The sequence below is a fragment of the Onychomys torridus genome, chromosome 19 (assembly GCF_903995425.1).
Source record: "Onychomys torridus chromosome 19, mOncTor1.1, whole genome shotgun sequence".
NCBI classification, from domain to species: domain Eukaryota; kingdom Metazoa; phylum Chordata; class Mammalia; order Rodentia; family Cricetidae; genus Onychomys; species Onychomys torridus.
The window spans coordinates 5,663,492-5,690,966 of NC_050461.1; the positions used below are offsets into that span (position 1 = coordinate 5,663,492).

General features: G+C 42.0%; 1 protein-coding gene across 3 annotated transcripts in view; it reads right to left on the bottom strand.

Annotated features, from left to right (window-relative positions):
• Window positions 1–7,160, bottom strand: part of Hace1 (HECT domain and ankyrin repeat containing E3 ubiquitin protein ligase 1) — a 111,031-nt gene extending 103,871 nt beyond the window's left edge. For 2 of the 3 annotated variants that reach the window (XM_036168629.1, XM_036168630.1), the window contains exon 1: window positions 6,811–7,134. In XM_036168629.1, the coding sequence (XP_036024522.1) occupies window positions 6,811–6,886 (76 nt within the window). In that variant the 5' untranslated portion in view covers window positions 6,887–7,134. Of the gene's footprint in view, window positions 1–6,810 lie in introns of all 3 variants that reach the window. The other variant, XM_036168628.1, reaches the window with a different exon arrangement.
• Window positions 7,161–27,475: the final 20,315 nt, after the last annotated feature.

Here is a 27,475-nt window from a genome sequence, read left to right on the forward strand (position 1 = left end):
CGTTCCATAATAGCCAGTGTCCTCACTACACAATACCCGAAAGGTCCACAGTAAGATTCCTTCAAGTCATTTTATCCATTTCCTCACTAGGTGCCAACTTGTCATCATCAGAAGCTGAAAATACTGTCCTAAGTTTCTGCTGACATCATGGCATTCTTTCTGTATTATACACTCCATGCTTCTAAACCACGACAACTCCAGTCAAGTCACTTTGTAACAGCCATACAATACCTGTATTTGTGAACCTAAATGTTTTCATCACGACAATGCAAGCCTGGTATGGTGGCATGTGCCTGTAATGTCAGCACTTGGGAGGCTAAGTCAAGAGGACTTCATCTGAAGCTGGCCTGGGAGTACCAGGCTGGCCAAGGCTACACACTAATTCTGTCTCAAGAAAACAAATAAATCAAAGTACACAACCTAAGTGAGCATTACTGAGCATGAAAAGGTTTGCATTAATGATATTCATAAAGTTTTTATTTATATTAAAATTTAGGTGCAGGCCTTATATTTTAAGTCACATCCAACCTTATAAAGATACATATCCCAGCCAGGCAAGATAGCTCATGCCTTTTAATCCCATCTAGCACTAAGGAGGCAGAAGCAGATAACTCTCTGCTGAGTTTAATATAAATAAGTTTAATATAATTAATGCAATTCGTTCGATGCTCACTAACATGTTATGTACTGAGATGCCTTTTACAGTTCTTGCTTTGGTCAGAAGTCACAACAGGAATGAACTTCATTTGACTGCTCCAGCAATGACCACAAAAGGGAAAGAAGTGTTGTTGTTTTAAAAGTTGGCATTTATCCTGACCATGATTCAAATATTTATGCTAAAATGCATTCAAATCTATCTTATTAAACAAACTACCTTCACTGTAAATCTAACAGTGTGAACTAGTTTTCTCACTGAGAAGCTGTATCACTGACAATTTCTTCGCCTTCCCCTCTTTTACTCTCACAAAATTTTGTTATCCCTACATGGGATGACACAAAAACACACTCTCCATCACTTAGTAGAAATGACTAAGCATCACTCAGCATCCAAGTCAGTAAATCAAGTATCTATATATTAATGCTATGCAACAAAGTTAATTTTAGGGTGGAAGCTGATTAGAAACATGCAACCTTAGCAACTTGTTCTAATTATAATTAGACACTTATGGGCTGTTAAATTCTAATGCAAAAAAAAACAAAAAAACAAAAAAAAACCCCTGATTATTTCTTAAATTTAGAAAGATCTTAGAGCTTCTGTTCAGCTTTTTATTATCTGTGTGTATGGTGGTATTGTGTTCCCCAAAATATTGTGCACCCTAATAAACTTACCTGGGGTCAGAGAAAGGAACAGCCAATAGATATATAGAGGCTAGAAAATGGTGGCACTCACACCTTTAATCCTAGCATTCTGGAGGCATGGATTTCTGTGAGTTCAAAGCCACACTGGGAACAACCAGGCATGGTGACTCACGCCTTTAATACCAGGAAGAGAGTCTTTAATCCCAGGAAGTGATGTCAGAAAGCAGAAAGGTATATAAGGCGTGAAAACCAGGAACTAGAGCTGGTTAAGCTTTTAGGCTTTGAGCAGCACAGTTTAGTTGAGATCTATATGGATAAGGACTGAGAGGCTTCCAGTCTGAGGCAACAGGATCAGCTGAGGAACTGGCGAGGTGAGGTAGCTGTGGCTTGTTCTGCTTCTCTGATCTTTTAGTATTCACCCCAGTAACTGAGGTTTGATTTTATTAATAAGACCTTCTAACAATACATGTGTGTGTGTGTGTGTGTGTGTGTGTGTGTGTGTGTGTGTGTGTGTGTTTTGCATGTATATGTGTGTTCCAAAACACACTGACCCATCTTACCAGTCCCTGTTCAGCCTTAAAACGCACCACAATAATTTGCATTTTTAGAACAGCCTAGGGCAGAGGGCACCACGAGAACACAGCCCACAGAATCAACTAAGCAGGGCCACATGGGTTCACAGAGACCGAAGTGATGGTATGAACCCTGGATGGGTCTGAGCTGGGTCCTCTACATATACTTTATGGTTGTGTAGCTTGTTGTTCTTGTGGGACCCCTAACAGTGGGTGGGTCTCTGACTTTTTTGCCTGTGCTTAGGACCCTTTTCCTCCTACTGGGTTTCCTCATCCAACCTTAATATGAGGGTTTGTGCCCAGTCTTACTGGATCCATGTTCAGTGGATATCCTTGGGAGGCCTGCTCTCCAGTTTTTGGTTTTTGGTTTTTGGGTGTTGTTGTTGTTGTTTTAGGGAAACAGAGGAGAAATAGATCTGGGAGAGAGGGGCAGTGGGGAGAGGGACTGGGAGGAGTGGGAGGAGGTGGAACTGCAGTAGGGTGTAATGTATGCGATAAGAGGTTTTTGTGTGTGTTTTATTTTTTTGTTTTATTTTTTAGACAGGGTTTCTCTGTGAAGCAGTTCTGGCTGTCCTGGAACTAATACTGTAGACCAGGCTGGCCTCGAATTCACAGAGATTGCCTCTGCCCCTCTGCGCCCCTCTGCCCCCCTGCCCGCCCCTGCACCCCTCTGCCCCTCTGCCCCTGCCTCTGCCTATGCCTCTGCCTCCCGAGTGCACCATTATTGCCGGCTAGAAGTTTTTTTAAAAAATTAAAAATAAAATAAAATAGAATGCCCTAACTCAAAAAAATCAGTAGCCTTCATTTCATGTATAAAAACAACAACTGGGCTGAAAAAGAAATCAAGAAAACAACAGCCTTCACAATAGCCACAAAAAAATATAAAATATCTTGGGGTAACTCTAACCAAGCAAGAGAAAGATTTATACGGTAAAAGCTTCAAATCTTTGAAGAAAGAAATTGGAAAAGACATAAGAAGATGGAAAGATCTCCCATGCTCATGCAGGATTAACATAGTAAAAATGGCCATCTTACCAAAAGCAATCAACAGATTCAAAACAATCTCCCTCAAAATCCCAACACAATTATTTACAGACCTAGAAAAAACAATATTCAACTTCATATGGGAAAACAAAAAGCCCAGAATAGCTAAAACAATCCTCTATAATAAAAGCTGGAGGTATCACCAACCCTGATTTCAATATCTACTCAAGAGCTATAGTAATAAAAACCAAATGATATTGGCATAAAGACTGGTTGATCAATGGAATCAAATCAGAAACCCATACATAAATCCACACACCTATGGACACCTGATTTTAACAAAGAAGCCAAAATTATATAATGAAAAAAAGAAAGCATCTCCAACAAATGGTGCTTGTCTAACTGGATATCAGCATGTAGAAGAACACAATTAGATCCATACTTACCACCCTGCACAAAACCCAAGTCCAAGAGGATCAAAAACCTAAACATAAATCTAGATACACTGAACCTGATAGAAGAGAAAGTGTGGAATAGCCTTGAACTCATTGGCACAGGAGATAACTTCCTGAACAAAACACCAATAGCCCAGGCACTAAGATCAACAATCAGAACTACTCTGAGTTCCCACCTTACACCTGTCAGAATGGCTAAGATGAAAAACACAAGTGACAGCTCATGCTGGAGAGGATGTGGAGCAAGGGAAACACTCCTCACTGCTGGTGAGAGTGCAAATTTGTACAGCCTCCTTGTAAATCAATATGGCGGTTTCTTAGAAAACTGGGAATCCATCTACCTCAAGACCCAACTGTACCACTCTTGAGCATATACCCAAAGGATGGATGTTCAATCATACCGCAAGGACACTTGCTCACTATGTTCATAGCAGCTTTATTTGAAATAGCGAGACCCTGGAAACAACCTAGATGACCCTCAACCAAACAATGGATAAAGAAATGTGATACATTTACACAATGGCGTATTACTCAGCTGTTAAAAACAATGACATCATGAAATTTGCAAGGGGACAGAAAAAAAAAAAAAAAAAAAAAGATCCAGAGTGAGGTAATCCAGACCCAGAAGGACAAACATGGTCTGTACTCACTCATAAGTGGATATTAGCTGTAAAGTAAAGGATAACCTACAATCCACAGACCCAAAAAGCTAAGCAATAAGGAGGGCACAAATGGGCGGGTATGCACCTCCCTGGGAAGGGACAATGGAATAGATATGGAGGGTGGAAGGGGGAAGGGGTGGGGACAAGAACAGGAGGGATCAGGTGGAGGGAGAGCACTGGTAGAGACAACTGGAACTGGGGGAGGGGGGGCATCTCGGGGACAAGCTAGAATCATGGTGCAATAGAAATCCCCAGGAATCTACAGGGGTGACCCTAGCTAAGTTTCCTAGAAATGAGGGATACAGGGCCTGAACCGGCCATCTCCTGTGACCTGGTAAGACTACTAGTGCAGGGACTGGGACACCAACCCAGCCACAGAACCTTCGACCTACAATTTATCCTGCCTACAAGATGTGCTGGGGTGGGTAAAGGTGGTGTAGAAATTAGGAGAGTGGCCAACCAACGACTGGTCCAGCTTGAGACCTATGCCACAAGTGACAAGAGGGAGCCCATGCCTGTCACTCTTAGAGGGCCATGCCCCAGCAATTGGATAGCCCAGAGTCCTAGGATAGAAACAGACTGGCAAAAATAATAATGATGATGATGATGATGATGATAATAATAAAAAATCAATGAAATGATTCCTAATGATATCCTGCTATACTCTTAGATTGGTGCCTAACCCACTGTCATCACAGACTTCACCCAGCAACTGAAGGAAACAGATGCAGATGTGGGAACCCCCAGCCAAATACTAGGCAGAACTCAGGGAATTCATCTGGAAAAGGGGAGGATTGTAGGAGCTAGAGGGGTCAAGGACACCACAAGAAAACCCACAGAATCAACTAACCTGGGTTCCTTGAAGCTCACAGAGACTGAACTAACAAGCAGAGAGCCTGCGTGGGACTGACCGAGGCCTCTGCATGCATGTACCAGCTGTGTAGCTGGTCTTGTGGGGCTCTAACAGAGAGAGCAGGACTGTCTCTGACTCCTGCGGGCTTCTGGGAGCCTGCTCCTCATGATGGACTGCCCAGTCCATACAAGGGGAGGTGCCTCATCTTACTGGAACTTGATATGCCATGTTGTTTTCCTGGAGAATCCTAGAAGAAGTGGATTGGGGGTGCGGGGGGGGAGGCCTGGGAGAGGAGGGAGGGAAATGCAGCTAGGATGTAAAAAAAAAATGAAAATAGTAATACTAATAAATATTTTCCCAATTAAGGAAAAAAAACAAAAACAAAAAAACAGAAAGCCCTAGACATGAGCTACCTGAAAGAGCCAAAGGAAGAGAATTCAAAGATACATCAAAATTGACAAATATAAATTCAAGGGACAAAATGAACAAATTCATTGTAAAATTTGTAATCAAAGAGATGTAAGCAATATGCCATTCTTGCCTAGCAACAAGGGGAAACATTTACTTTTAATTGAAATATTCAAGTTTCCAAGCACAGACTGCTGACTAGAACTTCCCAAAGAATAGGTTAAGAAATGGATAATTATGTCTTTAAAATGTTGATTATATAATTAAATCCTGCTCATCTTGTAGGAACGAACCCTAAGGAAGCAGAAGAGTAAGTCTTAAATACAAAGCTACTCTTCATACAGTCAGTTAAAAAAAAATTAGATACAAGTTTTGTTTCACATATCCTACCAAGTCCTGCCAAATCATTAAACATATTTCTAAATGCAAAACAAAATACTGTATGCAATACGTAAAGTAAAGAAATGCTAACATCGTTTACTACTGGGAGTGGATGACAGATTTTTTTCATTATTTTTATTATCAAAATTTTCTACAATGAAAATACACTAACTTTTAAAACCAGGAAATATTATCAAAGCCTTCTGTACCATATTTATGCAAATTAGCAATACAAATAGCAATGTCAATAAACGTACATCAGCTGTCATCAATCAGAAAATGAGTGAGTGCAGTCCTTAGTGAAAAGACTCACAGGTGAACACAGAGAAAAAAGAAAGGGAAACTGAGGTTTACTTACTAAAACTCGGATTATTCTAAATCAACTGTGTCATTCTAGCACAGTTAACAAATACAAATTTATTTCTGAGAAATAGCTGCTACAAACTTTCTCTATTCAGAGTCACAGAGAATAAAACTTTTCAAAAGAATTATCGCCAAATTCTCCAACTGCACATTTCTTTCCTCACTCTCCGTAGGTAACTGAAACAAAGTTTTTGGGGAAAGGAATGAAACAAACTACACAGGGAACGGTAGGCGGATGCCTGGAATTCAATACTCGGAAGGCTAAGGCAGGAAGCTCCCGAGGTTGCAGCCAGCCTGGGCTACTAATACCTCCCACTGCCACTGAAACGTCCGACTTCTCAAGGCAGCAAACTTTGGCTCCCCCACGCCCATATGCTTTCCTGGGAGTTTTCCAAAGCAAAAGTCCTGAGCGGTTTTTATTCCTCTGTGTGAATTCAGCCCAGTTCTCACCCAGCCCACTCAACACAAGTCTTCATGACTAACCGATGAAGACCGCAGGCATGCCTACCGAGGGGATGCCTACTACACACGCCAACAGCGCCTTAGAAATACCTGTCTGGTGTCTGACAGCCTTTGCCTATCGCCAAAACACGGCGACGCCCCATATTTAAAAATAAACAAATAATACCAGCCCGCCTGCCTCGTCGGCAGCTCAGGCAAACACTGCCAGTCCCCAGCCGCGCCCGTCCGAGCGCGCCACCGCACCCTTCCCCGGCGCGGGGCCACTTCCGCTCGGACCCACCTCCAGCGAGCAGCCGGCACCCGCCCACGGCCCCGCGGACCCCGCCCGCCCGCCCCCCGACAGCGGAGTGCGCGTCCCCGGGCCGCCTCACCCTCCGGCAGCTCCACGGTGCGCGCGCGGCGCAGCGAGCGCGTCAGACGGTTGAGCTGCTCCATCGCTCTCTCCATCCTCGGCGCGGCCTCCGCGAAGCCCGCGCCGCGCCCGCGGCCTCCGCGCCCAGCGCCCTACATCCCGACCCTGGCCGGGCCCGCGGGCGAAGGAGCGAGCTCGCCGCGGCGGGAGCTCCGGAGCGCTAGGAAGCTACGCCGAGTCAGCCCGCGGCACCGACGGCAGCCAGCCTGTCAGACCGCGCCGGGGTGGGCACCGGCCAGCGCCTCCGCTCGCTCGCTCGCTCGCCAGCTCGCGCCTTTCCTGCCGCGGCCCCGCTTCCCTCCTGGGCTCGCGAGGCCTTCTGGGAACTGTAGTTCCGGGCTGGCTGGCCCCACACCCTCCGCCTCTATGACTTCTGAGCTGCTGTAGTTCGTGGAAAGACTTCTAGGGTATCTTACGCCCTCTCATTCTTCCCTCCAAAGTTGTACAAGAGAATTTTTCCCTCAGTCCTAACACACCCCAGTAAAGCAGATTAAATAATGCAGTTATTCCTAAATCCATCACCGCCGTGCTAGGATTGATGCACTTGTTCAGATAAATGAATGCCTTAAATATCATGCTTACATACGTAAAATTTGAAGAGTAATAAAATTCAAATTCGAAAGCAAACTATGTGGGTTTTTCCTTTATTGTGGCTTACCAGTACCTTATTTGTTTCGCTTGCTGAGTACATTTCTGAGAACAGAGACGTGGCTCTATCCTATGCCTTGTTGTATATCCCTGTACTTAGCACTGGACATGACGCCCACCCCAAACTTCGGGGAAGATATGACTGGCTAAAGAAAAAGACGTTTATTCGGTAAAATTCAATCTCAGTTCCTATGACAGGCCCCAATGGGAACTGCAAAGACTTTGACTTCATGAGTACAGCAAGTCATAGAAAAACAGAAATGTCCAAGCTGGGCATGGTAACAGATAATCCCAGCACTCGCGAAGCAGAGGCAGATGGATCCTAAGTTTGAGGTTAGCCTGGACTGCACGATACTTTGAGATGGAGGCAGCATGTGTTTTGAGCCCATCACATGTAGCCCAGGCTAGCCTTAATGTTGATATGTAGCTGACACTGCTACATTCCTGCCTCCACCTGCCAGGCATTAGGATCTCAGGAGCTCATCACGGCCTGGCAAACACAAAGCCTCAATTGAAAAAAAAAAAAAAAAAGTTTAATCTAGGGATGGAATGATGGCTTCAGGGTTAAAAGCAGAGGCCGCTCTTCCAGAGACCCAGATTTGCTTTCCACATGGCAGCACACAGTCCTCTGTAAATCCAGTTCCCGGGGATCTGATGCTCCATTCTGGCCTCCTCCAGCGCTGCATGCACATGGTGCAGAGACAGAAATGCAGGCAAATGCATAAAAACTTAAAAAAAAAAAAAAAAAAAGTTTCAGGAACCAGAAAGATGGGTCAGTGGTCAAGACCATGTACTGCTCTTCCAGGGTATGGTTCCTAGCACCCATACCTGGCACCTCAAAAGCTCATGTAAGTCCAGCACCAGGTAATCTGACATACTTCAGTGCCCGTGCCCACTCACAGAATGCATAATTCAAAATAAAACACCTTTTAAAAAAACAGTTTAAGGGGCTAAAGAGATGGTTCAGCAGTTAAGAGCACCGGCGCTGTTGCAGAGGCCCCGGGCTTCTCTAATGCCCACATAGTGACTCAACTGTCCTTAGTCTACTTCCAGGGAATCACATGATCTCGTCTGGCCTCTGCAGGTGGTTGCAAGCATATTGCACTTACAAGAGGCAAACACTCACACATATAATAAAAGTAACAAATCAAAAAATTCAAAAGGGCAAAAATTTGAGCATCTGAAACTTGAGTCAGCGCAATCTGTGGTGAATATGAGAAGGGCTAACACTGCTGAAAATGAAAGGTCAAGGAGGGAAGCCTTTCTCCTGTCCATCACCAGTGCCGAGAGGGCCTGGAGTGAGACCCTCGCTTTTCTCTCAGACACCAAGCTGCCCCTGCCATGAACTCATCTGTGTAAGAGCGAATCTTACCTGCCCACCTAGTATATACAGAGGAATTACTTCTCCGACTTTTGCTAAGCTCAAGTGCAGGATGTAAAGATGAAGAAGGTGGCCCCAAGGGTGTTCCTTCCCAGGGAGGTTCTAAACCAATCACTCATGTGTGCTACAGGCTTGAGGCAGACCTCCACCATCTTCACTTAACCAGGTGGTTCAGATGAGACAAAAAAAATGTGTCTGGCAAGATGTTTGGAAAAGCCAAAGCCTCAAAGGAAGGACAAAGGCAATGGGCAAAACAGGGCAGTGTCAGACTTTGCAACCTGACCCCAAGTGAAAACCTCCAGCTCTGTTTGTACTCCTTAAATCACCTAAAATGTCAGCTTCCTGTGGTGGGGTCAGAGATCTGAAATAGGTCACTAGCCTAGCACGCTGACCTCAGTCCTCATCACACACACACACACACACACACACACACACACACACACACTAAACGGAAAGGAAAGGAGGCTCAGTGGTTAAGAGCCCTTGCAGAAGACATGGATTCAGCTCCCAGCATCCATATGGTGGCTCACAATCATCCATAATTCCAGTTCCAGGGGACTCAGCACACTTTTCTGTACTCCATAGGCACCAGACACATAGGCAATGCACACACATATATGCAAGAAAAATATATAAATGTGAATTTGAAAATAAATATAGAAAAAGAAAGCATGTTTTGGTGCCAGGTATGATAACATGGCCCCATATGAACACAGGAGTTCCAGGACAGTCTGGGCAACACAGTGAAAGCCAGTCTCAAAAACAAGGGGTAAGTGGAAAGGATTTCACTGTTACATGAAATTTAGTCCGTTGGCACTTATAACCAAGATAACAATAGTTCCCTGTGCTCCACATAGATCACCTCCAAGGTCCTCTGAGCATCAAGCCTAGAGCGTATGAGCAGGGGTAGACCCCAAGCCAACTTCACTGTAAGCAATGTTCCCCAAGTTGGTTGCTTGTTTATTATAAAACTGAGACATACAGGAAGAACCTTACAGAATTATACGTTAGTAGTTCCAAATTCTACAATATAGAACAGTCTCCCAAATAGCTCTGTTTTGGGGCATATGAATAGTGTTACAATAGACTTATCACCTCTTTGTCCAGTTGAGATTCCAACAGTGATAGAAATGATCTATAATCTGCATGGTTCAAAGCAGTAAACATTACCTACCGAAGCTACTACATACTACACACATACTACATACATACTGCCTACATGTGGCTGGTACACTGAATTTTAAATCCATAATTTAAAAAAATTAAGACGATGAAGAAAGAAAGTGAAGAAGACATCAGAAAATGGAAAGATCTTCCATGCTTATGGATCAGTAAGATTAATATTGTGAAAATGGCCATCCTACCAAAATTAAGCTACAGAATCAATACAATTCCCTTCAAAATTCTAACACAAGCTCACAGAAATCGAGAAAAATAATCTTTAACTTCACATAGAAACACAAAAACACGGGATAGCTAAAACAATCCTTAATCATAAAAGAACTGATGGCAGTGTCACCTTCCCCAATTTCAAGTTGTATTACAGAGCTATAGGAATAAAAACAGCATGGTGTTGACATAAAAACAGACACATTGACCAATGAAACCAAACTGAAGATCCAGACATAAGTCCATAAGCTATGGACAACTGATTCTTTATAAAGAGGCCAAAAATACACACAAGAAAAAAGACAGCATCTTCAACAAATGGTGATAGTCAAATTAAATGGCTGAATGTAAAAGAATGCAAACAGATTCATATTTATCACCCTGAACAAAAGCTCAACTCCAAGTGTATCAAGGATCTCAACATAAGGCCAGATACCCTAATAGAGGAGAAAGGAGTGAATTGTCTTGAACTCATTGGCATAGGCAAAGGCTTTCCAAACACAACACTGATAACACAGATACTAAGAAAACAATTAATAAACAGGGCCAGGCATGGTAGCACATGCCTTTAATCCTAATGATCGGGAGGCATAGGCAAGCAGATCTCTGTGAACTCCAGGCTAGCCAGGTCTTCATAGTGAGTTTCAGGACAGCCAAGGTTATGTAGAGAGACCCTGTCTTAAAAAAACAAACAAAAAGAACAAACAATTAATAAATAGAACCTCATGAAACTGAAAAACTTCTATATGACAAAGGACCCTGTCAGATTCTGTATGACAAAGGACATGATCTTTTGGACAAAATGGAAGGCTACAGAATGGAAAAAGATTTTTACCAACTACACATCCAATAGAAGGCTAATATCATATACATATGTATATATGTGTAAAGAATTATAAAACTGGACATCAAGAAAACAAATAACCCAATTAAAAATGGGGTACAGAACTAAACAAAGAGCTCTCAAAATATGAAACACAAATGGCTGAGAAACAAAGAAATGTTCAACATCCTTAGTTATCAGGGAAATGCAAATCAAAATTCCTAGGAGATTTCATCCAACACCAGTCAGAATGGCCAAGATCAATAAAATAAATGACAGTTTATGCTGGTGAGGATGTGTGCTAAGGAAAATACTCATCTGTTGTTGTTGGGCATACAAACTTGGACAGCCACTACTAGTAATCATAGTAATCAGAGTGGTAGTTCCTCAGGAAGCTAAAAGTAGATCTACCTCAAGATCCAGCTGGACCACTCTTGGGCATATACCCAAGGACTCTATATCCCACTATAGAGGCACTCACTCATCCATGTTCATTGCTGCTCTATTCATAATAGCCAGAAATTTGAAACAATGTAGATGTCCTTTAATAAATGAATGCATAATGAAAACATGGTACATTAACACCATGCAATATTATTCATCTTAACAAAAAAATCAAATTGTGAAATTCACAAGTAAATGAATGGAGCTACAAGAAAAATCATCCTGATTGACATAACCTAGACCTCCAAAAATCAGTATCATTTATTTGTGTTCTCTTATATATGGATGTTAGCTCTTAAGCCTTTGATTGGCATGCTCCAATCCCAATAACCACATAGGTTAGGTATAGAGTAAGGGACTAGTTGGGAAGATCTCCCAGGGAAGGAGAAATAGAACACATGGTTATGGGGAGACATAGAGGGGGTATTGGAGCAAGAGGATTAAATGGGGAACAGGAAAGAAAAGAAGGGCAAGGGAGGAACTGGGGAAGGACAACTAACCCTAAGGGCGTGCGGGGGGGGGGGGGGGGGGTACATGGAAACCTACAACATTAGAAGCTTCTTATAAAATATGCATAAATGAAAAATCTAAATGAAGTCCCCAAACTACAGGGGAGACAATGCCCCGACTGTAGTTGTCTATATCTTTTGCCAACAAACAAAACAACCAGTGCCATGAATGGTTTACATTTAGTTAAGTTGTTGGCCAAAAAGACACCACAGAAAAACCAACAACTCAGGATGTTGTCAAGGCTATTAACTGTGCTCCACAAACAGATAGTAAGGCCTTGTTTGGATAAGTTGAGCTGGGGCCTACCTAGAATCTTCATCCCTGCTGAATAGTATTCATGGTATAGGAAAGTACTCTTCACACTAACAGAGGAGAATGGTAACTACCAACCCAGCCACAAACCCTGCAATTTACAATGTGGCTTGTTTGTATGATATACAAAAGTTGTGGGAGTTACCAACCACCATCTGATTGGATTTATGGTCCACTCCATGAGATGGAACCCATGTCTGACACTGCTCAGGTGACCAAGAACCTGAGACTAGATAAACCATAGGCCTAGAGGAAAACTAATACTACTGTTCTGTTCTGCTAAAGGAACATAGCAATAAAATAACACTTAATAATATTCTGCTGTACTCATAGATCAGTGCCTCACTCGTCCATCATCAGAGACGCTTACTCCTGCAGTAGATGGGAGCACAGAAACTCACAACTGGACAACGTGCAGAGAGTTTCCATGTGAGTTCCCAATGCCAAGGGGGGAAATGGACACAAGCTCCTATCCCTCACCCAGAAGCTATCTCCCATTAAGAACCACTTGCCAAGGAAAATTAATTTTTCTCTAATGCAATCTCACTGGGGATATTAACCACATAGACCCCATGCCCAGCTGTAAACGGCCAACATGAAAAGAACTCAATGGTTCATTTTTGTGTGGTGGGGCTTTGGGCAATTTTGTCTTTCTGGGCTTTTGCTTGTATACTACAGTTTCCAATTTTGTTTTTATTGGGTGTGCGTGTGTGTGTGTGTGTGTGTGTGTGTGTGTGTGTGTGTGTGTGTTTCTTGTGCTTTGTATTTATTTTTTACTTTCCTTTTTAGTTTAGTTTGTTTGGGTTTTCACTTACCTGTTTGTTTTTGAGAGAGAGGAGAAGAGGAAGAGAGGGAGAGAGCAGAGGAGAAGAGGAAGAGAGGGAGAGGGAGGGAGGGAGGGAGAGGGAGAGAGAGAGAGAGAAAGGGTGTAGGTTTGGGTGGATGTGGAGATGGAAACATTCTGGGAGGAGTTGTGGGAGGGGGAATCCATAACCAGAATATACTGTATGGAAAAAAGTATTTTAATTATATATATATATATATATATATATATATATATATATATAGAGAGAGAGAGAGAGAGAGAGAGAGAGAGAGAGAGAGAGAGAGAGTAATCATATGGTTACATAAGGAACAACATATCACACCAAGCCAGAAGCTGGAGGAACCCTAAATAGCCAATAGTTTCTCATGGATTACTAGCTAAAGAGTAAAAATCTTCCCACTTATCATATGGACCTAACACCAAAATATCTAATGGAAAATTTAAAAGAACACTATGTAGTATTACAAGATTGATTATGAAAAAGAACAAAGCTTTTCACTTACAAAAATCAATGTTTGGGGAGCTACCAAATAATTATACAATGGAAATTTCCTAAGAGTGGATAGTAGTTGAGATTTCACCTTACTTACTAAGGGAAATCCTCAGGATCCGCCCCAAGGTGGTGGGCACCAGACTTTTAGCTAAAAGACTTTGGCTTATTAAAGAAATCATAACTTGTATTTAAAATGAGAGAGGGAGGGGCTGAAGAGATGGCTCAGCAGTTAAAAGCACTGACTGCTCTTCCAGAAGACCCAGGTTCAGGTTCAATTCCCAGCACCCACATAGCAGCTCACAACTAACTGTCACTCCAACACCCTCACACAGACATGCATGCAGGCAAACACCAATGAGATAAAAATAAATAATAAAAATTCATTTAAAAAATGGGAGAGAGAGAAAAAAAGAAATAGTCTGCTAAAAAAACAAACCCAGCCCAGGATTGGGAAGGAGAGTGGACACCGAAGTCCCACTGCTAACAAAGGGAGCGATCCGCCACTGATGCCCGCTGGAAAGGGGAAAATCAATTGTATTCTCCAGTGGAGAGTACCTGAGTACTGACATGCCCACACTCCAGGGCAGGCTCCACACTCCAAAGTACTAGACCAACACAAACCAGATTCCATGGTTTTTATTGGGCTTTTTGTTTCATTGCTGTGGGATGCCCTATATGTTGTGAATATATGTTGCTATGATTGATTGATTGATAAAACACTGATTGGCCAGTAGCCAGGTCAATATAGCACAGGCGGGACAGAGAAGAGAGGCTGGGAGGGGAGACGCCAGCCTGCCATCCTGGGAGCAACATGTAAAGGCCATGGAACACGTAGTGACATATAGATTAACAGAAATGGGCTGAGTTAAGTGTAAGAGCTAGACAATGGTAGGTCTGAGCTAATGGCAGGGCAGTTTAATTAATATAAGCTTCTGAGTGATTATTTTATAAATGGTGGCAGGGTCCGTGGTGCTGGGCAGGACTGGAGAAAACTCCAGCTACATCTCATTTGTTTTGTTTGGGTATTTGTATCTTACTGGTAAAGAACATGACATCGAGACGATAGGGAGATGGGGAGGATCTGAGAGGAACTGGAAGAAAGAATATGATCAAAATATATTGTATGAAAAAAAATAATTTAAAAATCTGGGTTCTAGCTTAGAGTCACAGATCACACATATATAATCCCCATCTTCAGGGAACAAAGGTGTAAATAAGCTTGTGGGTTGGAGGTTAATCTGGGTCACATAACAAATTTCTAGCACAGCTACATAGAAAGATCTTACTGCCAAACAAAACAGAGAGATGGCTCACTGGCTAAGAAAACTTACCGTTCTTCCAGAAAATCCAGGTTTGGTTCCCAGCTCCCACACAGTGGTTCACAAGAGTGCCTAAGCCTAATTCTAAGGCATCTGGGGCCCCCTTCTGACCTCCAAGGGAACCTGCATGATCATGTGCATATAAATGCATGCAGGCAAAACACTCAAGCACAAAATAAAACAAATTGGAAAAAAATCTTTAACACTAAAAGGAAACCAAAACATTATATATTTAAAAAGAAATTAAAACAAACAAAAAAATCCACATTCACCTGTGGTTCAGAGGATTTTAACATTCTTTTTTCCATTTCTGGTTTCCTTTTTCCTACCACCCTAAAAATGGTTATATTAGAAGTACTCAAGCTTAAAGTTCTCCTAAAATACAAAAGTAATCAATTCAAAACAGACCAAAAGAAACTGGGAAAATAAATTCCAAATTAAGATAGTATAAATTAGTCCAAATATATTCAAAATACATTGAGTAAACTCAGTCATTAAGACAGGGAGGTCTAGAAATGAAGTTCAATCGACAGAATGCATAGATCAGGCAGAATGCAGGAACCCTGCCAGCACAGGACTCCAGAAGTAAAAACGGAAAGATAAGAAGTTCCGGTACTTTTGCTTGCAAAGCAAGTTCAGGCCAGCCTGGGTTCAATAACACCCTATTTTAAAAAAAAAAAAAAATCAATCAAAAACTAAACAAGAGCTCTTAGATTACAAGTATGAGAGAAAAAATGTAAATGGTTGTCAGCATCTATGAACCTGTATCAGAAACTTTACATCATCCTGATTAGTCCAAAAGTATAATCATATGGGGGCTGGAGAGATGGCTCAGCGGTTAAGAGCACTGGCTGCTTTTCCAGAGGATCCAGGTTCAATTCCCAGCAACCACATGGCAGCTCACAACTGTCTATAACTCCAGTTCCAGGGGATTCGACACCTTTACACAGGCATGCATTCAGACAAAACACTGATGCACATAAAATAAAATAATTTTTAAAAAAGTATAATCATAAACATAAAAGGTAATCTTCGTGTATTTTTGAAGATTATTTTCATTTTTACTTTATCCTTTTATTAAATACTTTTTAGAATTATTTAGTCTTATTGGTCTTTTGCCTGTGTGTATGTCTGTGCGAGGGTTGGGAGCTGAACCGGAGTCCTCCGGAGGATCAGTCAGCACTCTTCACCACAGCGCCATGTCTCCAACACTTGACATATCCTGACCACGGTTTCTGTTCTACTCCTCTCATCCCTCCCACACCCTCTCCCTTCCGGATCCACTCTCTTTTGGTTTCTCATTGAAAAACACTCACCCAGTGACTGAGAGAAGCAGATGCAGAGATCCAGGGCCAAGCCCCAAGTGGAGCTCCAGGAGTCCAACCAGTGAGAGAGAGGAGGGATTATATGAGCAAGAGATATCAAGACCATAATTGGAAAAAGCACAAACTAATGGAAACACATGAACTAGGAACCAAAAGCTGAGGAGCCCTCATCTGGATCAGTGCCTCTGCATGAGTGAGACAAGTGAATAGCTTGAAGTGTTTGGGAGGCACCCAGGCAGTGGGACTCGGACCTGTCCTTAGTGCATGAGCTGGCTGTTTGGAACTTAGGGCCTATGCTATTTTGCTCAGCCTTGGTGTAGGGAGGAGGGGACTGGACCTGCCTCAGCTGAATCTACCAGGGCTGGGCTGACTCCCCAGGGGAGACCTTGCCTTGGAGGAGGTGGGAATGGGGGGGGTAAATTGGGGGGAATGCTGGGGGATGAGAGGAGGGAGGACAGGGGAATCTGTGGCTGATAAGTAAAATTAAATTAATTATAAAAATAAAAAATCTCTCATTGGAATAGATTGTAATGTATATTCCACATATGGCTCAGGGTGTCTATCCTCTGCTGGCCTCTCATGGATGATGACAGGATAAGCCATTGTATGAGAGCCATCTGGAGATGTTACATGTATAGTCTTGCTCTTCTGCTCATTAGGTCCTTTATAATTTTTGTTTGTTTGTTTGTTTTTTGTTTTTTGAGACAGGCTTTCTCTGTGTAGCTTTGCACCTTTCCTGGAATTCACAGAGATCCACCTGGCTCTGCCTCCCGAGTGCTGAGATTAAAGGCATGCGCCACCACCGCCCAGCCCCTTTATCATCTTTACTGACAGTTTCTTCCAGGGCTTGCAAATGAGCCCCTAAGGGTTTGTCCCAGTGAGTTAACCTCCTCTGTTGCAAGGAATTCCAGATTTTTCATGGAATTATGCAATCTTTTACATTCTTTAGAAACACATGACTCCATAGACGTTATTTTATTAGTTAATGATAATCGTTCTTCCTTATAAAGGTTTGAGTAGGAACAACTTCACCCTGGAGAGTTATTTTTCTATCCATTAAGTATTCATATTTATTATCAATAAAATCAAATCTGGCTATACATTTATTATTAATGGTCTGAAGTTCTTGTAATAAGTTAGCAGATTTCAAACTAAGGAGCCTGTTATGTAAGTCTTTATTACTATCTTTTAAATCTTGTTTATCAGACTCCAGAGAAAGAATCTTTTTTATGTAAGTCTTCATCAATATCTTGGAAAGCCTATATCAGTCCCAATAATGACTCATCTTTGTTTATTATTGTTAAAACAATTTTTCAGTCCTATGTGGTATTATGATAAATGCTAAAATGGTGCATGCCAGATATGCCCCCAGGAAGATCATATATTTCCTATAAAATGTCATTCATCATACAGGCAAAAATTTTTTAATTCTTGTGTAGTAATATTTCCTGCCATATTGTGAGAAATTTCAAAATTTGTAAAATTACCAAGTACTCTTACCTGAAATGAAACACTAGTTTGCATGTACTGCCATCCTTGTGATGATGGTTTTTTGGGGGTAGCAGAGGTTTTTGGCCAGCAGGTGTTGCCGGTTTAGTGCGAAAGCAGGTCCCGCTGAAGATTTTGGCTTGTTTTGCTTAAATGGGCTAGCGTGCAAGCTTGATAGTGGCACCCACAGTGAAGCGGGCAAGACCGCAGCTATGGGTAAGAGTTGAGCTCAGTGGCTTGGTATAATTGGAAACAGCTGATCCGTAGCACTGCGACTAGAACTGGACTGGCCGCGAAGGCACTCTTTGGTGCTGGTGCTGTGCGGCTTCACAGTGAAGTCAGCAGCCTAGCCAGGCCTGAGGCATGGCATGGATTGGGTGGGGGGCTATTTCCTGGCTGGTTAGCCAGTCGTGAAAGTTCCTGCAAGGCAGCTGGTGAGCTGTGAGTGGCCAGGGCCAGCAGATGGGCCAAGCATGGCTGGACAGCATGCTGGAGACAGTGGTGGCTGCTGCCCAGAGCCCCTCTCAGCATATGTGATCAACCATGGGGCAGCACCCTCAGGGAGCCTGCTGGGCGGTGGCTGCAGCAGCGGGGGTGGGCCTTGCCTTCTTGTCATCTATTCTAACCGGGAAGCCTCTGAGTGTCTTTGGAAAGAGACGGTGGAAGGTAGTAGCCGGGGCAGGTTTGGTGGCTGCACCTTTGGCTCCTGGAGCAGGGGAGCTCACTCACGAATGCTATCACTGGTCTGGGGGCTAAGCTGGCCACAGGACTGGACTCAGCTGCTCCCTTGTGTGGCAGGAATGCAGCCACTCACTTTCACTGGCAATGGAACCAGACTCACTGCGGAGGGGTACACACTAGGTGTGTGGGCATTTATAAGTAAGAATAAGCATCTGTGTGATTTATTTGTGAGTTGGGTAGCAGGCCCTCCAAAGAGAAAAAACAACAACCACAGTTGTCCTTTGAACTCTCTCTATATAAGCTGTGGCATGAGTGTACACACCCATGTGTGCACAAGTGCATGCACACACACACAAAATTAAATATAAAAACATAGTTTAAATGTTAACCTCTTGCAAAAACACCACCCCAGTTGACACATAAATTTCACCATCATAAACAACATCAGTATGAGCAAAGTCAGCTTTAAAAGAAAAAAAAAATGTTCATTATAGAATCACTAGGGAGTTGATAATATGAACCCGTACCTAACAACATAGATTAAAAATAAAATGTCACTAGGCAAACTACAGGAAGGAAGTTCATCCTCACCGGGGTGGATTTTTAACACCCTTCGCTCTGATATCCTCTTCTATCTTACATTTATAAAAATACCAAGAACAACAAGGCAGTCTACAGACTCGGCAAGAAGGCAGGGCACACTGCAAGCAGAAGAAACCCAAGCCACGAGAGGCAGCCCAGCCGCAGGTCTCTGCACCGCAGGGTAAAGCTGCCCCTAGGCAGCAGAGCTCGGGATCCTTTATTTGTACTATGGGAGCCATTATGACAGCATGAGCTCTTGGGAACCCGTCTACTGTCTCTGTCTGTGCTGTGTATCCTGTGCAGCTGTGACAAGCACTACAAACTGAACCACCTGCCTGTCTTGTCCACAGGTCTGATCATATATTTAAAAATTATTAGAACAATTGCTAAGTTTTAAGCTCCTTCATTTCCTCTCGTGACTCAGCTCAGAGAACCAAAAAATAATAATGACAGATCTGACATCACTATCTATCTATTTCTGTCTTTCCTTCAGAATTTGTAGTGCTTTTTTTTTATCCTTTATTGCTATTTTATGTAGATGAATGTTTCACATGCATGTATGTCTATACATCACATGTGTACAATGCTCTTGGATGCCAGAAGAGGGCATTGAATACCCTAGGACTGGAGTTACAGGAGACTGTGAGCTGACATGTGGATGCTGGGAATCAAACCTGGGTCCTCTGGAAGAGTAGCCAGTGCTCTTAATCATTTCGCTATCTCTCTAGCCCTGGATTTTTTAGTTTTTGACATGTCTTGCTATGTAGCTAATGCTGAACTAGACTCCTTATGTGACTCCCTTATGTACCTCTCCAGGGTTGGGATCACAGCATCACGTGTATGTAGCAACATGCCCAGCAAGCACAGAGATTTCTTAAACATTTTCCAAATAATTGTACTCATACTATTAAAGCTAGAAATAAGTGTTCTGTGATTTAAAAAAAAAATATGTGAAAGACTAAGAATATCAGGAAAGCCTTTCATAACACTCAGCAAAAGACGAGGCAAGCAATAATCTAGTAATTCCCTGCAGTGTACTCAGTACAGATTCCAAAATGATTTTTAAATATGTAAGAGGATGAAGATGAAAAGTGTTTGGGTAAAAAATGGAATTTGTGAGACTCTTGTGGTATAATTGGAATGTTCAAGAAACCTAAACAGCAACTGTCTCTAGACTGTGTGGACAAAAGCAAAGCAGTTAAAAAAAAAAAAAAAAAAGTATACTTTTGAAATGATAGCAGAAGAAGCCATCCATGCCAGTCCTTGAAGGACATGATAGAGCCTTATGCTGTCGGCATAACACCAATGCAAAAGCATGAAGAATTCCAGGCGGGGAGAGTTCATCCCTGCTAACACATGAAGAATGGCTAGATTGATAGGAAACAGACAAGGAGGACTCGCCAGTGGATTACCAAATGGTTCACCGAAGAAATGACTATCTTCTTTGTTTTACATTTTGTTTTTTTGAGACAGGGTTTCTCTGTGCAGTTCTGGCTGTCCTGGAACTCACTCTGTAGACCAGGCTGGCCTCCATCTCAGAGATCAGTCTGCCTCTGCCTCCCAAGTGCTGGGATTAAAGGCGTGTGCTAGAACTGCCGGGTAAAATAGTTACGTTAAAAGCAGCCATGACGGCACTGTAGTCCCAGCCACTAGAGAATCTCTTGAGCCAAGAGTTTGGAACCAGCCAGACAGCATAGAAAGACACTGTCTATGTCTCTCTACAGATAGGTGGATACAGAAGTAGAAAAATGGATGGATGGATGATGTGTGGATGGATTGATAGATGGATGGATGAGTAAATGGATATCAGACAGTGTGATGACACTGAATATAGAGAAAATTGGATGGGTTGAGAAATTTTTTGTAATGAAGTCAATATTAATGACATACTGGGTATGGAAGATAGTTTACCCAATTATGTGAACTATAGTATCATTCCCAGGAACAGAAAACAATGGAATAGAAACAGATTTGGAGAACACTACATAATAGACTGGTGAGACACCCCAGAGATATTGATGCATGAATATCCGGCTGATGAGTGGATGTCATGGCTATCAAGGGGTAGCGATGTATTTGGAGATGTACAGGTGATATTTGAAGCCTAAGAAGATATTGAAAGTGGAAAGTAAGGATGGTTAATGTGTCCAAAGCATCCCTGTAGCTTAACCTCCCATAAAGGGAATTAGCTTCCTAAAAAGCTCAATGGTGAATCAGTTAATCCCAGTAAAATATTGATATGTTCGAATAGACTAAGAAACAAGAGTAAGAGAGAGAGATGTGGTGGGATGTGGGGGTGGAGGGAGGTATTTAGTTTATTGTTCTTGTTTTAGTTGTCAGATAATTAAGGGAGGTTTATGTTCTCTGGTTGAAATGAATAGACTTTTAGAGAAATAATTATCAATCCTGCTAATTCTAAAGCACAGTAAGCTTTTGAGTAAAGACTTACAAAAGTCTAACAATAAGGAACTTACACAATAAGTTGTGATGTTATGCGCTATAATATTTTAAAGCCTTTGAATGATGTGTAAACCAGAACAGTGATGCACACCTTTAATCCCGGCACTCAAGATGACAAGTAGGAAGATTGTCTTGAGTTTAAGCTCAGTGAGGCCCTGTTACAAAACAAAAACATGTGTGAGAAAACTGATGGTGTGGGTGGAGGAGGGGCAGGCAGGACAACTACTGGGTGGGAAACTAAACACTGAGGAAGCGGCTCACTGTGAGCTCTTGATGATGCTGGTGGCAGATTGTTTGACACAGGGCTCTGCAGCCCTGACTGGGATGGAGCTTACTCTGTAAAGCAGGCTAGACTCAAACCTACTCTTCCTGCTTCTGCCTCCCAAGTGCTAGGAATACAAGCATGTACCACTGCATTTGACCGCCACCACTCTTTTCTAAATTATTTATTTTTGAGATTATAATTACATCATTCCTACTTCCCTTTCTTCCCTCCAAACCCTCCCTTGCTTTTTTCTTTTTCTTTAATTTTGTGTGTGTGTGTGTGTGTGTGTGTGTGTGTGTATGTGTGTGTGTGTTTCCTCTAAACACATAAATCCAACCTGCGCAGTCTGTAAAATGTTACTGATATGTATACATGTATCCAACCTCTCTGGTTATAGAGATTGTAGCATGCATATCTAAGGCTTAAGAGGTAAGATATATAAGAGAATACATACAATTTTGGCCTTTTGGGGTCTGATGTATGTGACCCAGGATGTTGTTTTCTAGGTCATTCATTTACCTGCAAATTTCATAATTTGATTTTTTTAACAATTGAATAATATTTCATGCTTTTTCCAATTTCTATTATGAATAGAGCAGCAATGAATATGGATGAGTGAGTGCCTCTGTGGCAGTATATAGAGTAGTCCTGTGGGTATATTCCCAAGAGTGATACAGCTGAATCTTATGGTGTATCTATTCTCAGCTTCCTGAGGAACCACCACAGTAATTGCCATAGTGGCTGTACTGAATATACAATGTATGTTGCACATTCTCACCAGCATCAACTACCATTTGTTTTATTGATGGTGGCCTTTCTGACTGGTGTAAGATGAAATCTCAAAGTAGTTTTGATTTTCATTTCCCTGAGACTAAAGATGTTGAGCATTTCTTTAAGTATTTCTCAGTCATTGTTTTTCATATTTTGAGAACTCTCTGTTTAGATCTGTACCCCATTTTATTTATTTTGTTAATAAAATTTATTTTATGTATTCTTCACATCATGTATCTTAATCCCATTCATTCCTTGTCCCTTTGCATCTGCTCTCCACCTCTGCATACACACACACACACACACACACACACACACACATACACACCAAATAAAACAAAATTCAAGAGAAAAAAATAAAGTAAAATGAGAAAAAAAATTTAAAAAGGAAAGAAATTAAAAATCTTGCCATGGAAGCTGCAGTGTGACCCAATGACTGTATACTCCTTGATCCATACATTTCTACTTTCAGTGTTCTTTGAAAGAGTCGTTGGTCTGGTTTGAGGCCCCTGGTACCCACTATATGACCAATGCTGGGCCCCCACTAGGACTCTTCTTAGACATCCTGTTGGCACTCTGTGTTGTGGAGATCCTGCCACTTTGGGTCCATGGGTCATGTTCTTTCATGTGCTCTAGCAAATCACAGATGGGGTAGATGCTGGGGCAGGCCAACTCATAACCCTGGGTCTGGCTGGGCCTGGGCACCTGAAGAGTTGGTCTGCCAGATGGGAAATGGACCAGCTGTCTCATGCTTGTGATTTCAGAGGTGGCTTATCCACACCTCTGCTAACAGGGTTGGATGCTGCCCTGATGGGGTGCATGTAGCAGGCCACAAGAATATATTATACAGATTCAGCTATATATTAAAGCTATATCTAGAAAAGTCAAGGCATTTTTCTAGAGGAAGCCACTTATCAAGGATAAGTGGGGTTATTCAGTTTTTAATATATCAAGTGTCTTCTGCTATGAAATTCTTGTGCGCTCATATACTACTAGGCCAAATGGCAAACAGTTAAGCTACTCAGACTTACTGCTGATCCACTAAGAAACACCCTTACAGTACCTACAAGACATTTCTTGTATAAACGAAACTCAGGCTATCCCCTTCCTTCAGGCCTAATAGCATTGCAGAGCTATTGATTCAGGCAGTAGGGCTTTTTGCATAACCAAGTGCAGTAAAGACTGGAGTCGAATTCCTGGTGAGGCAGAGCTGTGTGGCAGGAGAGAAGAGAAAAAAAATAGTTTCTCAGAGCCAGGGGTAAGGAACAAGGAAGGAAAGATGGAGGATGAAGGAACAGAGGACGAAGATGAGGATGAAAGCACAGGAGCTTAGGTAGAACTATGACAGGCAGGCGCAGCAGGTACAGAGAGCAGCTGAATGTGAGGACGGAGCTGAAGCTGTATACATAGAATTTTGTGTTAGAGAAATAAAGTAAATGGATGAAAGAGCATGGTGTACGCAGATTCTTTCCCCTCAGATGACCCACGCTGGATATAGCACCTTCCCCGGGTCCCTGGGAGAGATTTTCTCAAGGCAAGTCGCTGGGAAAAAATTCCATTAGGTACAGGGCCTGCTCTCCTGAGTGCTGTAGCTAGTGGGGATCATAGACAGCTCTCCTGCTATTATGACCACAGGGCCAGCTCTCCTACCTGCCTGTGGTGTTGGTGGACAGGGGAAGGGCTTCTTTACTCTACCCATGCCTCCATAAGACAGATGAGAAATGTGGCAGCTCTCCCATGCTCACATCCTCAGAGTTGGCTCACCTACACCTGCACTAACAGGGTTGGCTATGTTGTGCCTCTCTGTTGAGGTGCAGGCCTGCTCTCCTGGTGTTGCAGCTGGTGGGGCTAGACTCCATTTAAAATGAGGTTACTTGTTTTCTTGATAGCCACTTTGTTTTTGTTTCTATTTTTTTTAAGTTATTTATATATTTTAGATATTAGCCTTCTATTGGATGTGTAGTTGGGAAAATTTTCTTTTCCTCATTCTGTAGCCTGTCATTTTGTCCAAATAATGGCATCCTTTGCCATACAGAATCTTCTCAGTTTTGTGAGGTCCCGGTTGTCGATTGTTCTTAGCACCTGTGCTATTGGTGTTCTGTTTAGAAGGTCTTTTCCTGTGCCAACAAGTTCAAGACTGTTCCTCACTTTCTCTTCTATCAGACTCAGTGTATGTATATGGCTTATTTGAGTCCTTGGATCCATTTAGACTTGAGTTTTGATCAGGGTGATAAACATGAATCAATTTGCATTCTTCTACATTCAGCCATATAGTCTTCCTTATTTTTTCCTCTAAGAATTCAGTGCCTAGTCAGACCTATAAAAATATATAAAATGCTTTTAAGCAACCAAAATCAATGACTCTGCATCTGTATACTTTCTCTCTATGTAAGTATGAAGTGTGATCTCTGTGAGTTCAAGGTCTACATAGAGAGTTCTAGTACAACAAGGGTTACATAGAGAGACCCTGACTAAAAACTAAGAAAGAAAGGCTTCCTAGAACAGGAAGTTAATCAGTGTTTCCAGCATCTTCCTGACACAAGTAAGTGTATGTTCCATCGATGCAAGAAGCTTCTTATCCAAGACTAAGGTGCAACAATATTAGGACTGGTAAAGATGCTCCTTCCCAGGTTAATATGTAACTTGACATAGGGACAGAATTTACCAGAGGAAAATCTGTGCTTAAATTTAGTTTTCTGTTTTCTTGACATGAGATTCCACACAAGTATTGAGGCCACCTAATTTAAAAATCTGTACCTAGAAGATGAAACTGTAGCTAACAGGTACAACACACACACACACACACACACACACACACACACACACCACACACGTCAATTAAAAAGAAAGAATCTATATTGAATTCTGTGAATTCAAAGCCCTATGGATATTCTCTTCCCATCTACACAATGGGAGGTGCATGCTAACAGCAGCTGATCTTTGTAGATGTGGCTGCAGGCCGCCACAGCTTTCTATTATAAGCCTCTTTGTACATTATGTTTGGATCTTAGAATGTATTTGCTCTTAGGAGAAACATGAATTAAAGGATTTCCATAAATCACATAAATCATGACTATATTAAATCAGCTCCTGGTTATGATTACTATAAATTTGGTGTTTCAGTCTTTCATATCTCTATAACAAAAATGTCATGGTTTGTGATAATATTAAAATCAGTGCTGTATCTTACAAAGTGAGTCTTGTTAGACATAGAAATATTAGGAGTAGACACAGACAACATCTGCATTCTGACTCATGCTGAGCATTTAAACATTGTTTTTTGTTTTTTGAGTTTTTTTTAGACAGGGTTCCTCTGTGTAACCCTGGCTGTCCTGTAGCTCGCTCTGTAGACCAGGCTGGCCTTAAACTCAGAGATCTGCCTGCCTCTGCCTCCTGAGTTCTAGGATTAAAGGCATACACCACCACCTGCCTGCATTTAAAGTTTTATAGAAGTCTGTGCCTTTTATAACAAATAAAATAAAATCAGTAATTAGGGGCTGACCTTTCTGGTTTGAAGTAAGTTCAATTACTTCAGTGATCATTTGAAAGGGGAGCAGCAAAGGTCACATACTTTCCAAAACAAAACATAATAGTTTCAAGAAAACAAATATCATTGAATTTGATATATTTGATCCTATCCAGTTTTATTTGTGCTTAGGTTTGTTTCAGTAAGTGCTGACTCTTGAGTGTGTGTGTGTGTGTGTGTGTGTGTGTGTGTGTGTGTGACGGGGCAGAGGTCCCACAGGGGAGTCTTCCTCTTCCTTTTTCCACTCTACTTTTTGAGTCTCTCACTAAACCTGGAGCCCACCAGTTGGCTAGACCAGGGATTTGCTTTCTCAGCACTCACACCCCCAGGACTGGGTTGCAGGCTTGTATGACAACACCTGCCTTTTTATGGGATCTGAGAATCAAAACTCGGGTCCTCATGCTTTCACGCAAGCTCTTTAGTCCCTGAACAATACCCCTGCCCAGTGATGCCTTGATAACATTTTACTTCTGGTTAGATTCCAAACTCAGTACATACATTTCTATACTTAACTGAACAATAAAGTACAATAAAGAATTAAACATTAAGTGTGGTAAATACTTAACAAAGCAAAACAAATAATATAAAGAATAAGGCTTTTTCTTAATTTCAAAGAGCTTAATATCTGAAAGGAAATTTGAGATGTGCTAGTAATATAAAATAAACTGCAGAGAACTCATGAAGGTATGATAAAAAGCCTGGGGATGTCAGGAAGCAAATCATTGCTTCAGAATAGGGAGGGAATTGAGTCATGGAGATTTCATGTTTGAATGAGGTTACATTTACACCAGAAGTCCTGAAATGATCAGAATGATCAGCTTAACAAGTAATAACAGCTGAGCATGAACAGCTGGTTTAGCTGAGGCTTATGAGTAATTAGGGAATTGGGGTTAACATGTTAGCCAGATTTCTGTTAGCCTTAACTAACATATGTATAAGTTTACAGCTATTCCACAGACCAAGGGATATGATAGCAGGAGGAGGGGAGAGTGGCAACAACTGAGAGCTGAACAAGGCTAACATAATCATGTGTGTGAGTAGAACAGATGAGTGTTCAGACACAAGTGAGGGAGAAAGGCATGTAGAAGTTGTATGGATTAAAGGATGCGGCATCTAGAACTGAGGAAAATAAACCAAATGGGTAAGTGTTAAAGGTGGCTTGGAAGTCAGGAGACTTCAAGAGCAAACTAGGTTCTTTGAGAAGAGCTACTCAAAATTGTTTAAAAGCTGGGGGAACAGTATACACCTATAATCCCAACATGTGAGAGGCTGAAACAGTAGGTTCTCTCTCCCTCTTCCTCTTTTCTCTCTCTCTCTCTCTCTCTCTCTCTCTCTCTCTCTCTCTCTCTCTCTGTCTGTGTCTCTGTCTGTGTCTCTGTGT